Source organism: Gossypium raimondii, chromosome 12, assembly GCF_025698545.1.
Source record: "Gossypium raimondii isolate GPD5lz chromosome 12, ASM2569854v1, whole genome shotgun sequence".
Taxonomy (NCBI): domain Eukaryota; kingdom Viridiplantae; phylum Streptophyta; class Magnoliopsida; order Malvales; family Malvaceae; genus Gossypium; species Gossypium raimondii.
The window spans coordinates 44,213,031-44,228,365 of NC_068576.1; the positions used below are offsets into that span (position 1 = coordinate 44,213,031).

The 15,335-nt window shown below is 31.1% G+C and overlaps 1 protein-coding gene across 1 annotated transcript; it reads right to left on the minus strand.

Moving 5' to 3' along the window:
• Nucleotides 1-7,840: 7,840 nt before the first annotated feature.
• LOC105764359 (hypothetical protein) lies at nt 7,841-12,880 on the minus strand. The gene is made up of 9 exons (XM_012582899.2): nt 12,528-12,880; nt 10,462-11,274; nt 10,031-10,216; nt 9,835-9,878; nt 9,666-9,755; nt 9,492-9,588; nt 9,307-9,378; nt 9,029-9,139; nt 7,841-8,611 (listed from the first exon to the last, which is right to left on the minus strand). Exons 1-9 carry the CDS (start codon nt 12,567-12,569, stop codon nt 8,168-8,170), a joined length of 1,899 nt encoding a protein of 632 aa, XP_012438353.1. The 5' UTR covers nt 12,570-12,880; the 3' UTR covers nt 7,841-8,167.
• Between the last annotated feature and the right edge of the window lie 2,455 nt (nt 12,881-15,335).

The following is a 15,335-nucleotide window of genomic DNA, read 5'->3' on the forward strand; positions in this document are numbered from 1 at the left end:
TTATTTTAAATAATAATTTAATTTAAAATATCTTTAGTACAAAACGTTTAACTTTGACCCCTCAATTTTTATAATCTTTAACTCAACATCCCTTAACAAAATTTTTGGCTTCGCCATTCATCTAGTCAAAGAATATTACCACTGTCACATTCAACAACCAGTTGGAAGCTAACAACTTTACAAGTTTGAGAAAGAAAGAAATTAACTCTTCACCTGGGTCGTCACAGAGGATACCTCCAATTCCAGCTGGACTGGGGTTTTCTACAACCGAACCATCAGTACAGTTGAACTTCAAATAGCTTGAAGGTATAGGCCTTTTCTTCATCATTGGGACTGGGAAAGCTACACATGTTCAATGAAAAGATTTGCGCCAACTCGTAAGCCATTCTCAATCTAAATCATGTGGTTTCTGTAAGAAAAATAAACAAGAAATAAAATAAAATAAATAGAATGTAATGAGTTTGAGGTCTTTCAAAAATTTTATATGCCTTCAAGATATAACAAAGCCCTCAATATTTTAAACAGAACAATAAAATGGCTAAATTTTATATGCCTTCAAAATATAACAAAGCCCTCAACATTCTGAATAGGTGTATATCATTTCATATAAATATATCTTTTTACAAAACAAACTTACATAAAATTATATTTTATGTAAAAAGATTATATCTTTATAAAACATTTCAACAATAATAATAATTCTACATAATAAAATATTATTACTATCAACAACAGTTTCTTCGTAGAAAAAAAAGGGCACTTTTGGGGAAGTTAAAACAAGCAGATATTGGTTAGCTAGTTTTATTGTTTTTGCTCTTCTTCTTTGAAATTTTGTTGTTTAAGAAAATAGAAAATAGAAAATTGTTTGTGGCTGTTAAACAACTTATAAATTAAATTTAAAAATTGGGTTTTTCCTTTTTAGGAGAAAAACTTGGTGTAATAGGCCAATTTTGGCCTGGCTAAAAAACAAGTAATTAACAGCCCAATTCTAAACCCTAGCCCAAATGCAGTGTGGCCCAAAACAATTTTCAACAGCAGCAAACTGGCGCCTCCAGCTTCCCACGAGCGCCGTCCCTGCTGCACGAACGTTGCAGCACGTTGCCCTCGCAAAGCAACTGCCCACGTTGTCTCGCCCACGTCTGGTAGCTTCGCACGATGCCCGTACCTGCAACAAACCATGAACCACGAATAGAAATAATAGTAGAAATTACGACAAAGAGGGGGAGTTTTTTGGATAGTTTCTATCTCTGTTATTTCGTCTATATAAAAGCCAAATTAAATCTGTAAAAAGGGGGAGGATGTGTTGAAAAGTATTGAAGAAAACAGAAAGAGAGAAAAAAAAAAACCGCACGATAACGAGCAAAGACTTGGGTATTTGTTTTTCAACGCAACATTGATATGAAAATTTGGGTGATAAAGAATGAGACAAATAAATGCGGAAATAGATTGTAAAGTTTGTTCAAGTCATAGATTTGACTTAGGGATCTAAACGTTGGGAAAAAAACTTAGATTAAATCCAAGTCAAATAAAACAATTAAAATAAATAACTAAAACTCTGGGTTGTGCGAGCCTCAGGCTTGACTTTGGTTCAGTCTTAATCTAAACTTACTTCGTAAAAGAATAAATCAAATCTCAGTTTGCATCTTCCATTATAGTTTGGAATTTTCTTAGGATTCTGTGTTGGAAAGATGCATTGATTTGATTTTTTGAAGCTAATTTATTGGCATTTCTTGTTTAATCATTTTTATTTCAATTTCCTTCCTCGGAAAAATGGACTGAATTCTCTGAATTTACTTCTCTCAGATAGAAACTTGCATATGTGAGTTTCAAGAAAAACAAGAAAAGGAAGTATAGGAATGTTCAAAAATGGGTTTTATTTTTTATCTAAATTTATTTTTAGGTCTATATTTTTAAAACTCTTCTATTTTTTGTGCCCTTAGTGACCCAACCTATAATTAGGTCTAGAAAACAATGCAAGTTTTATACTTTTACTATTTAATCCTAAATTTAAACTCTTAAATAAATAAAATCTTCCTTGTTACTCAATCTATAATCTTATTACATAAATTGTTATTTTCATTAAAATTCTCTTAACCAATTAATTTACATTGTCCATCATCTTCTTCAACATTTAAACTCAATCACCATGCAAACCACAACCTTTTACATCTAATTTAAAAATGAAAACAGTGAACATAACCATCAGTATGGGTTTGAACAGTTGATGCCTATCAGCCTCCTCATTTGTCTCCCTCCAGTAAAACTTATTCTTACACTTAAAGGAGAGTCCAATATACGAAAAGACGAGCTTCCTGAACAACTTCATAGTAGAAGCTTGATGATTAATTCAGTCCAGGGGCGTAAGGGATTTGGCCCCTTGGTTAAATTAAAAAATTGCTTTATAATCCTTCCTCAAAATTAACAAATTTAATTTAATCATTTAACCTTTGATTAAATGAAAAAATTATAATTTTAATTATTTTAAATAATAATTTAATTTAAAATATCTTTAGTACAAAACGTTTAACTTTGACCCTCAATTTTTATAATCTTTAACTCAACATCCCTTAACAAAATTTTTGGCTTCGCCATTCATCTAGTCAAAGAATATTACCACTGTCACATTCAACAACCAGTTGGAAGCTAACAACTTTACAAGTTTGAGAAAGAAAGAAATTAACTCTTCACCTGGGTCGTCACAGAGGATACCTCCAATTCCAGCTGGACTGGGGTTTTCTACAACCGAACCATCAGTACAGTTGAACTTCAAATAGCTTGAAGGTATAGGCCTTTTCTTCATCATTGGGACTGGGAAAGCTACACACATGTTCAATGAAAAGATTTGCGCCAACTCGTAAGCCATTCTCAATCTAAATCATGTGGTTTCTGTAAGAAAAAATAAACAAGAAATAAAATAAAATAAATAGAATGTAATGAGTTTGAGGTCTTTCAAAAATTTTATATGCCTTCAAGATATAACAAAGCCCTCAATATTTTAAACAGAACAATAAAAATGGCTAAATTTTATATGCCTTCAAAATATAACAAAGCCCTCAACATTCTGAATAGGTGTATATCATTTCATATAAATATATCTTTTACAAAACAAACTTACATAAAATTATATTTTATGTAAAAAGATTATATCTTTATAAAACATTTCAACAATAATAATAATTCTACATAATAAAATATTATTACTATCAACAACAGTTTCTTCGTAGAAAAAAAGGGCACTTTTGGGGAAGTTAAAACAAGCAGATATTGGTTAGCTAGTTTTATTGTTTTTGCTCTTCTTCTTTGAAATTTTGTTGTTTAAGAAAATAGAAAATAGAAAATTGTTTGTGGCTGTTAAACAACTTATAAATTAAATTTAAAATTGGGTTTTTCCTTTTAGGAGAAAACTTGGTGTAATAGGCCAATTTTGGCCTGGCTAAAAAACAAGTAATTAACAGCCCAATTCTAAACCCTAGCCCAAATGCAGTGTGGCCCAAAACAATTTTCAACAGCAGCAAACTGGCGCCTCCAGCTTCCCACGAGCGCCGTCCCTGCTGCACGAACGTTGCAGCACGTTGCCCTCGCAAAGCAACTGCCCACGTTGTCTCGCCCACGTCTGGTAGCTTCGCACGATGCCCGTACCTGCAACAAACCATGAACCACGAATAGAAATAATAGTAGAAATTACGACAAAGAGGGGGAGTTTTTTGGATAGTTTCTATCTCTGTTATTTCGTCTATATAAAAGCCAAATTAAATCTGTAAAAAGGGGGAGGATGTGTTGAAAAGTATTGAAGAAAACAGAAAGAGAGAAAAAAAAAAACCGCACGATAACGAGCAAAGACTTGGGTATTTGTTTTTCAACGCAACATTGATATGAAAATTTGGGTGATAAAGAATGAGACAAATAAATGCGGAAATAGATTGTAAAGTTTGTTCAAGTCATAGATTTGACTTAGGGATCTAAACGTTGGGAAAAAAACTTAGATTAAATCCAAGTCAAATAAAACAATTAAAATAAATAACTAAGATAATTAAAATAGAATAATAAATCTACAATTAAAATAACAAGGAAGAAAATAAACAAGATAGAACGTGGTATGTAGAAGTAAAGAAAATTTGGTAAGATGATCCCCACAATCTGAAAAGATTGTTAAAACTCTTCTAAAAGAAACTCAAGAGAAATTCTTAAAAAAAAAAACTTAATGAGATTTTATTAACTCAAAAAAGAAGTTGAATAATAATAAATTTGTGTAATTTGTGTACAATGCAAAGGCCTATATATAGGTTAGTTAAACAAATCTAAATAAAACTCTTAATTATACTAGAACTCTAATTAATCCAAGAAATAGTTTTAAACTAAACTTTCTTGTTGACATAAAACTCCAAAATAACTTAAACTACTTAATAATTGTTAAAAATTTAGAATAATAAAATAATAAAACAATAAAACTGATAAATACAATATTGGACTCATATATAATAAAAATTAAGCATCAAACCTGAACCCAATATGATTTAAACTCGAATTAAAAGCCTAAAATTCGTAATTCCCGTCTTAATCCTGTCCAGAAATTCTGCTCGCGCAATCTTCACTAAAACGGTCATAACTTGAGATCTTGAACTCAAAATCAAGTGATTCAAAGCGCGCTTCGAAGCTAAAAGATAGATCTTCAAACGCCATGAAGACATCTCAACCCAGAAATGCCAAGATCCCATCCAAAAAGTCGTCACAAGTCTGCTGATTTCCCAAACTTGAAAATTTATAAATTTCACTCTATTTGTACACGTGTAATTAGATTTGGAGATAAGTTGAAGGATGCAACCTAAGATGGCTTGTTTCTTGTCAAGAGAAGGCTGGTGAAGTTTTGAGTTAAGCCATTACCATAGAAATTAAAATGTATTTACGGTTTTGTATTTTATTTTTAATTAATTATATTAAAATTTTTTATTTCAAAATAAAAGAAGCTCACATCATGATGTGTCATGTTCTAACTGGTGAGATTATGAGAAGTATTGAGAATCACAATTTAGGTAAAAAAATTAATAAAAAATTTAGGTATTTAAGTGGGAAAACTTTATAGTTTAAGAATCAATTTTTGTTTAAACCTAGTTTATTTGTAAAAATTAAGCTTGTTTTAAAAGAGACCAAGTTAAGGCTCAAAATTCAAGATCCAAGCCCGATTTGGTTTGATCCATTTTCAATGTTATTTTTATATATTATGTAATTTATAACACATAAAAATTTAGTATATATAATATAATATCATAATATAAATATTAGAAAATGTTAAGATTTTTATACATAAAATTTTAATAAATAAAAATTATTAAATATTAATTATTAAATTAAAAATATGAATTTTTATAATTTCAAAAAAATAATATGAATAGACTTAAAATATTCTATAAAATTGAGAGATTTATATAAATTAAATATTCTATATTTTTCGTACATCTAAATAAATTGAATACAATATAATAATAACAAATAAGGACTAATGACAATTAGACTTAGTTTGGATGGGCGGTGTGTTTATCTCTGGTGAAGTTAAAAACAACGGTGGCAGTGAGATTAGTTACTGTAGTGTTGTGATTGGACACTACAGCAATGAGATTAGAAACAGCTGAGGGGTGTGTCTTTGGATTCAAACGCAACTATAGCGGTGTAACGGTGAGGTGAGAATAGACAATGATTATTAAGGACATTAGATTAGAAATGACAAATATTATTTTATCATTATTAGAAATGATATATAATAGAAGTAAGATTAGATACTCTAACAGTAAGATTAAAATCAATGGTAGAATGCATGTTTGGATTCAAACACAACTATAGCAGTAAGGTTAAAATGAAAAATTACTATTAAAAACATGAAAGTATCATGAAAGTATATATAATGAATATAATAAAATTATATTTATCTTAAATAGTTATTAAAATTTTCTAAATTATAATTGTATTTAATAAAATAAAAGCAAATAATTAAAAAAATAAAAGGAATAACGACACACGAAAATATTTGTATATTTTTAAATTATAGATATAATATTAAAACACCTCAATTGTTATTTAATTTTTATCCTATAAATTATATGATTTATTAATTATTATATAATATAAGTATTTATCCAGTCTAATCTAGAGATAAAATTGCGTGGGCTTTTCAACTTCAAACATTAGAAGGAAAAAGAAACATTAAAAAAGCAGAAAGGGCATGGGTAAAATTGAAAAAAAAAAAGACTGTGTTGAATGCATTTAAGCAAAAACTTCCACTGGAGTTACAACACAGGGAGAATTAGTTCACCGGGCAACTCAAGAAATTATCTAAACATTTCATTAGTGAGATTAAACTCCAAAAGTGGCTCAAACACATTGAAATGGAGGTAATGGGCCATCCAAAGGAGGCTTCGATCCAATTCAATTTTATTGATACAAGAGATTTGATAAGCATGATCCGATTCTCTATACATGTTTCTTTTAAGTGATATGATATTTATTAATAGGCTAGATACATTCTATAATATCATCACAACTTAAATATCCGATTCAATAAATTGTCAATAACACAAATATGAAAACTATCCAGTTGACTATAATTGGCCAAAGAGTGGACACTCTTCAAAACACTTTTTTAATCTTTCTATATTTTTCAACAATAATTAATATAAAATTTATTCGGAAAATGTAAACATAAATTGGATGTGATTTAAATAAAACATTAAAAACATCAATACACCAGTTATTATACTATGATATGAAAATCCGAAATCCACCAATACGCTAAACGATACACAATGATATGTAAAACTAAAATTTACTAACACAATCATAACTATAAATAAAACCAAACAATACACAATCATTATAAAACCAAAGAATATGCCAGCCATTTCAATACATACTATTGTGGAGATTGATATTCCATAACTATAAATAAAAGATAAATTATTATATAAAATCAAAAGTTATAATTATAAAAGAAGCTTTAGAAGCAATATGGTGATGTTCTCGACTCAAGGAAAATTTGATAAAAAAAATTATACAACTATTAATTTGTAAGCTAAAAGCATGGTGTCATTGTGGTTTTTAGATATATATATATGTGTGTTAAAAATATCCGTAGAATCAATTTTATTATGAATGGATAATAAATCTAGGGAAATGTTAATTAATTAATTAATTAATTCAATTTTGATAATTCGAATCCGATAGGTAGAATTTTGTTGTTAAAATTTTAGATTAATGTAGAGTTTGACTTCTTTTTATTCGTGATAACAGAAAGATAATCAAGGGGATCAATTATTGTTATTGGGAGGGAAAAAGTTGCAATTATTCATAGGCATGTGATGTGGTTGAACGTATGATTTATTTAGGCACGTTCTGAACTCATTTGTATAATCAATTTTATCATGAATGGGTAATAAATCAAAGGAAATGCTTACTAACCAAATCAATTTGGATAATTCGAGGCGGATAAAGGGTCGAGTTTTGTTGCTAAAATTTTGGATTAATATGGAGTTTGACTTCTTTATTTTCTATAACAGAAAGATAATTAATGGGATTGATTATTGTTATTGGCAAAAAAAACAAAGTTGTAATTATCATTCGTAGGCAAGGTTGAATTTATGGTTTATCGTGGGGGATTATGATGATTTATGACTCATGAGGTATATATTTTTGAGCGTGATGTTGTAAACAATTTTGCTAAAGGATTCGTAAGAAAGTTTATTGTTGATGTGTCAGACAAACACATCTGCCACTTACCATATATGTGTAACTTATAACATATATATATATATATATATTTATATATTTGATTTCACAAATAGGTAACCCACTCTATGTAAACCAGTCATGGAAACTCAATTGGCTAACTTATTCGTTTTTTAGCAATGTAGGAGTACTCAACCTCGCAAACGACCGACGGTCGGAGTAATGAGAATAACTACAATGAAGGAATACTCTACAGTCAACCATCTATTATAAGCCTGGCCATTTCTCTACTGCTGCATGAAAACAAACACGGTCTACATTCGAGGATCGGTTTCATTCAATGTACATTGAAGGCAGTAAATATATGATTCGAATTGAGGATACCTGATACATATGTTGGCTTGGTTGAACTGGAAAGGAGAATGAATGAATGAATACGCCATGGCCGCTCATTTCAGGAAGCGATAACTGCAAGTCGGCCCATCCCAGAATTACCGGCAATTCCAGCATTTTTCATATTCTTTGTCCCCAGCTCACTGTTAATTCTATAGCCACCTACTTTTGGCCTGCTACCACCAAACTTATTAACAACCTGACCGCTTTCTGATATGCGATGTTTTTGTATACTGCTCTCTTTCTCTCGCTCTTTCCTTGAAAGGATCAGATTTCGGGTCACAGGTTCAGGGGGAATGTGACTTTCTATTGGTGGAATCGATGATACAGTGCTAGCTTGAGACGATTTAACTGTAGGACAATTCAACTCGCATTCTAATCCAGCAGCAGAATGTGCTTGTTTATTTGTTTCCATATAGCGTGACGGTGATCTTGGAATTGCTCTCATCCCACAATTTGAAGAATTCTGTTGTACTTTTGCTGTTTTCATAGTAGATGTTGCAGTCTGGAATATAAAAAATTGAAGCAAGTTGGTGTTAAATCTATTAAAAAAAAGACATAAAATCATCATACACATGAATCACTCGAATGATAAGGATTTCATTAAGTTAATACCTTATCATTAACTTAAAAAACCCCGCTACCAATTATTCATTATGTATTTATATATAAAAGTAAATAGACTATTCCGCGTGCAAGGTAAAAAATGTTAAAGCTTTTTTAAGATGATTACATAGAAATGAAGAGGAGTAACTTAAGTCATCCTGCAATGGTATGGTTACATACGAACCAACAACGTAAGCACCTCCAAGTTAGACAGACTAAATACTCAAGAGTGCATGCTTCTCTATGATGTAAACTAATCACATCAGAAAACATATGAGCTGCATTATAAAATCAAGGATAGCAGACTCTAATTTACCTTGTTTCTAGTAGATCCTGATGTTGCGGAGACATGATAGAAAGAAGGCATCGGTTTTGCTTTGAAATTAAGGCTTTTCCGCAACTGTTTAATCTCAGCTTCTGTCTTTTCCTGCAACAACAGTGAACCAAACGTGCAATTTATATATAAATTTAGCAACGCATTAATCCAGAAATTATCAGAGCGGTCCTTCAAATACTAAGAAGGAAGCATAAAGATAAAAACCAATTCATCTTCCTTTAAAATAGTAAAAATTCTGAATATTGTACTTTCCCTACCTGTGTTCTTGCTTGAATCTGGTTCATCTCTGCCTCTTTCGCATGCATTTTCTCTTCCAATTTCATATAGAACTGAAACCATAGTATGGAAAAAAAATGAACAGAGGAAGAGATTTAAGAGCATAAATTAAAGGCTTACACTAAAGAATAAAATGAATTTTCAGAATGACAGTATGGATTATTGCCTCTTTTCTCCTTTCTGCTCGTTCTCCACTTTTAAAGTGGAATCTTCTGGCATTTGACTTCGCGTCTCCCCTAGTTGAACTGACTGATTGGTTAATCCTACATAAAATAATACGTTAAGGTTTAAAATCGAAAGTCTGATGGCACAAAGAAATGGCGGTGATATTGCCACACACCTGTCTGGTGTCTGACGAGCAACAGTTTCAATCTTCTTGTACGAAGATGGTTGAGCTTCAATTACTTTCTTTCTTATTGGTTCCTTTACACTGTCAGGTGAACTAATCTTTTGAAATTTCCTTACAAATCAAACATACATATTCTTAAAATGCAAGAAATACCAAGTACCTTTTATTGCCGGTGTTTAATTTTGCATTGAACCTTGCAGAGTCCTGGACAAGAAAGACCAAAGAGAAGGAAATTAGAATAGCAGCATGAAATCTTAATAAAAAAGCTAAATAGAAATAAAAATAAAACAGATGTTTCCTTTTTTCCAGATTATATTTTTATCTTTTAAGTTTCAGGACAAAGTCTAAATCTTCACCTCTTGTTTTGGAGATTTGCGCATTGAACGTCGAGTTGGAAAGACTGTTTGTAGTGGTAGTTTCTCTGCTTTTATTTTCTTTGTGATCTCTTTTTCTTTTCTTTCTTGAACCCTTGCAGCTACTTCTGAAGGATCAGAAAAACTGTTTTTCGGGGAATGATCAGGACTCATGGGAGCAGGCTTCAACTAGAATGAAAATAGTAATAATAATCAGTATAAGTCACAGGGAGGTAAACACAAGGGAAAAGTTGAGTATCTTTATTAATATAGAGAAAGAGGAGATAAAAGAAAATGCAGGCATCACATCAGAAAACAATGTGAATTCAAGTTTCTATCTACTGCATGACTGGTGCCGTTCAGAATTATGATTTTGGTAATTCTGACATGTTAGTAATTTGTTTCAACTGAAGGTAATATAAATAAACTTATACCTTTGGAGAATGATTTAGCCGAATTTTAGAATTAGTAGTATCAACTTTTCTAGTGTTTCCAGTCTTGGGGCATTGATCCCACTCCGAGGACTTAAAGGATTCTTCAATGTTAACTACATCATCATCAAGGTTTTCTTCTACTTCATTCTCTGGATTATCACTGCTTATAAATGATTTAGCGTATCCAATTTGAATTTGACAAGTTTCCTCAGGTTCAACATTTATAGGGACCGGGACCGAAACATCTACTGGATATTCGCTTCCACATTCAATCAATGCACCCTCACCAAGATATTCTGAATCTTCCGGACTCATGTCAAATTGAGCACGAAGGCCACTTTGATTTGAATGATCAAAATGGTTCCCTTCATTTTCATGATCAAAGAAGCTCCCTTCATTTCCACAATAAAGATCTTCCCCATGATCTGTACTACATAATCCATTTTCATCAAAATGATTGTAACTGCTACCTTTACTTGTACTATCAGAATCATTTCCATAAAAAGTGTTCTCCGCAGCATAATTCTCGCCAGTTTGATATTGTCTATAATTCTCATTCTCCATAGCATCACTCTCACAGTTTTGATCTTCTCCTCCATTTTGGTCCTCAGATGATGAACTTTGAAGAAGAAGTGCCTTCTTCCTGAAGTGAGCTTCAAAATAAGCTTTCTTCTCAATAACTGAACCTGGCTTTGAGCATTTCTCAACCTCTTCAAGATATCTATTGTGTGAGAAAGAGGATTTCCTTTCCCAAGCTAGGGGTTCATTTGCAAATCTACCAAATGATATAGAACCACAATGAACAGATTCTGCCTGTCCAGTTCAAAAAAGATGGAGTTAAATACATTAAATAGGTGGAAAATTATCTGCTAAAGCATAAAGTAAATTGTATTTCCGAGCCAAATCACTGATAGGAAACTCATGGAAGAGGTTAGCATTGTCAAATTCCATCAGGGCTTGAAATGGTAGTGGGACTTGGGAGGCAATCGGGATACCGTAAGGCACTACAGTTAATGACAATTTTCTATGGACTGTCGACATTCCAGAAATAATACAGTAGAACTTTCTAACGGCACAAAACTGGTGCCACAGCCAATTTGACATATAAAAGAGAACTAACATATATAATAGTACAATTTTATCTGCTAATGCTGAAACAAGTGGTAAAATATATAAAACAACGTAAAGATAACAAGCAGTTTATAGTCTAAATAGATAAATTTATCTTCTATGCATTCTGCCTTCAACTCCTCTTGGTTACTTCCAATTAAACTCAATATTGACTTTTTATAGTCGTGGAGTTGAAATTAATGTCTAGTACCCACAAGTTTTGATGGTGATTCCGAGTTGCTATCCCTCTCGTTGCCAGATTCTTGTTTTCTAAACTACTTGTATTTTTTTTTTGTTCAAATATAAACTACTTGTATTTGTTCACACATATTTGGATATGGATATCATTCTCTGGTATATGAAAAAACTAACATGTTATATGTATAAACCATACCCAACATAGCATCCAGGTTAAATATAAGATAACATTCTAGTCGGAAGACGTGAATAATACTACTATCTAAGGGAAAACGTAAAAAATATATATACAAAAAAAAAAACATTGAGCCTAAAATCCGAGTAATGTAGAAGATAACGACTCTGGTGCCAAGGCAGATGGATAATGCTATATGGAAAGAACGTATAGCAATAAATCAGTTAACAGAATAACTTGTAGTTGTATGAGAAAACTAGTAGCCGGCCTTGCCCCCAAATCAAAAACAAAAACTCTAAATTTTACTGAACCAAACAGATAAAGAAATAATCTAAAAAACATAGGATGAAGTCTAGTAAATCTTTTGAACTCTTTTACACATCAAATATAGAAAAAGGAAATAATTATCATGATCAAACTACAACAAATCAACTAATGAACTAACAGAAACTTAAACGTAAATAACAAGTACACAGATTTAAGAAGCTTAAACTTTAATCTTCAAACGGAGAAACAGATAAACGTTTCTTTTAAATAAAATCAGAGAGAGAGAGAGGTAATGCAAAAAAGATATAGATATTACCTGTAAACTAATGCTGAAAGTCTCTTCAATCTCTCCCGCCATTTGAAACCAAAATCAAGGTCGAAACGGAAAATACACTTGTAAAATCAAGATTCAGCAGCCGACATACTTAAATGCTTATCAAAGAAATCAAATCAATCGAATTCGCGAACAAGCATTTCTTTAAAAACGTCAACAGTAATTAACGAATCTTAAACAAAAACGTGCTTTGCAATTGCGAGTATCACCGCAATAAAAGATGCCAAAACCAAAGCTCCAAGATTTTGTTTCTCTCTTATTTTCCTTAGCTTTTGCTTTTTCAGATCTTTCTTTTCAGAAAATATTATTTAAAAAAAGTTTGTTGTGTGCAGTGAAGTGTAAAAAAAGATTGGGGAATTAGAAAGTTAGATCAATCAAATCAATTATTTTCATTTTTCTTTAAAAAGAAAAAGAAAAAAAAAGCTTTAATCATGTGGGGTTGCTCGCCTTTCTTGTCTTGTTCGCGGTTATAATCAGACGGCTGCGATTTGAGATCAGAGGAAGACGAGTGTGACAAGGCTAGTGGTCAGATTTAAAATGTAGGGGAAATGTCCCACATCTCAACTTCCCTAATCTCTTTCTTCATAAACTTTGTTGTTACTCGTTAATCTATGAAATTAGGACCGTTTCGCAATATATTGTAATTATCTCGTGAACGATTATGGATTCGGTTCTGTCTCAATGAAACTTAAATTGTAATCTTAATTAAACCAAAAAGTGGATTTGAATTAGATATTGAAAGGGATTCTTTCAATCCTATTAAATTTTTCATATTTTAATTTTTATTGTAAAATAAAATCGATTTTGGCTTCTTATTTAATTAATAAATTAAAATTTAAGAATTTGGGACAGAAAGAAATTAAAAGATAATGCATATAGCAGAAGAAAGGGATGTAGATTAATCATTAGAAGAGCCATAGTATGTGTATGAACTGATGTTGAAGGTAGGACCCAAAAACTTTGCGAGAAAATGATGGCAAAAGGTTATGATATGATGCAATGATTAGGAAGCGTTTGATTAAGGGAGTGTGGGAAGGATAATGCAAATTATATTTTTTATAAAGTGGGCAAAAGCAGGGCCAGGGCCAGGGCCTTGCACGTGCATGGACCTTGCATGTCTTTGCAGTCTCGACCCACATCGACGGTACCACCCTACGCGTCGTACGTACTGTCCTTCATAATATTTCCGATGCAATAGATCTTAGCCAAAGTATTTAATTTTTTAAAATAATAAATATATTTTTATTTTTTGGACCTCACGGCCATGTGATATGAGAATCATGATGAATGGTCCCAACTCTTATGCATATCACAAATAGAACATTCGATGAGAGATTCACATCGAAAAGGAAGTCCACGTCCATGGGTTGGTGCCTGCTTGGTTTAAACCATTCGCTTTTCTTGAAGAATTTACTTATATAGTAATATAAAGGAGACTTATTAAAGGGTGTCACGTTGAAACACTGGCAAACGGCATGCATTGATTAAAGGCAGGCTTAGCTAGGCATGTATGGTGTGTGAGGGGAATGCATCTAATTCATGTCAGCGGGTGAGTCCATGTCTCCATGAGTTTTGGTCCATCTTATCGGCTGCGTCTAAAACTCATCCATACACATGAAAAGGACAGAAAAGAAAAGTGTGTTGGAAATATCTGTAATACAAAATTTTAATTCTAAAAATAATGTGTTGATGCAATTATGGAAGTGAAATGTTCACTGTTGTTTCAAAATATTCACTTTCATAATTTGTCATATTTGGAGTTCACAATTTTTGTAAATAAATATTTTGAGTTGTGATATTTGTTGATACTTTTGACATGTGCAAGAATCTATCTCAAAGATTCGTTTGGATCAGATCAAGCAAATCAACTTCCTTATATTGAGAATATTGGATTGGATCGGATAAACTTAAAAACATATCTTGAAAATTGAAGATTTATCCTAGACTTGTTGAAGATATTCATCAAGCTTATTAATTTCATGGAAAGATTGATTGTAATTGGATCTAAGTATATTAGCAAATCAAAAGTAGTTTAAATATTTGAGATTTGTATAAGTTTTGTTGTAACAGCCCAATTTTCGATAGTGTCAGAACAGTAATTTGAGATCACTAAATCCGATGAAAAATTTAGAAAATTTATTAATTAATAATTATAAGTTAAGCGTGATTTTAGAATTATTTCTAAAATTAGTGAATTTTGTAATTTAAAAGAAATTATTAGGTAAATTGGGTCAAAAACGAGGTATCGAGACCTCGATATTATAAACTGAGTCATAAATATTTTTATAAATATTTACGGAGTGTCATTAAGGTAGTATTAAAGTTTCGTTAAGAAAATTTAATGTTCCGATGGTTAATTGATTAAAATATCGAATAATAAAAAAGGAGTATTCACGGAATTTGTTCCAATAAATCGGACTCGTAAATATTTATTACAAATATTTACGAAGTTAGTTGTACAGTTAATTAAGTTTTAATTAAGTGAATTTGTCTAAATCGTGGTTAATTATGAAAAGGATTAAATTGCAATAGAGATAAAAGTTTAATTGTAGATTAAAAAGTTAAAAGGACCAAATAGGCAATTATGACTTTTTCTAAAGCTGAGGCGGTTTAACCTTAAAAATCTAAGATATTTTTTAATTTAAAATATATATTATATTATATATACGTAAGTAATGATTATGTTTTTATATTATATTATATTATATATATATATATATCAAAAGAAAGAATAGAAATGAAAAAGAAAGAAACAGAGAGCAAAACGAAACAGAGAAGGGAGAAAGAAGA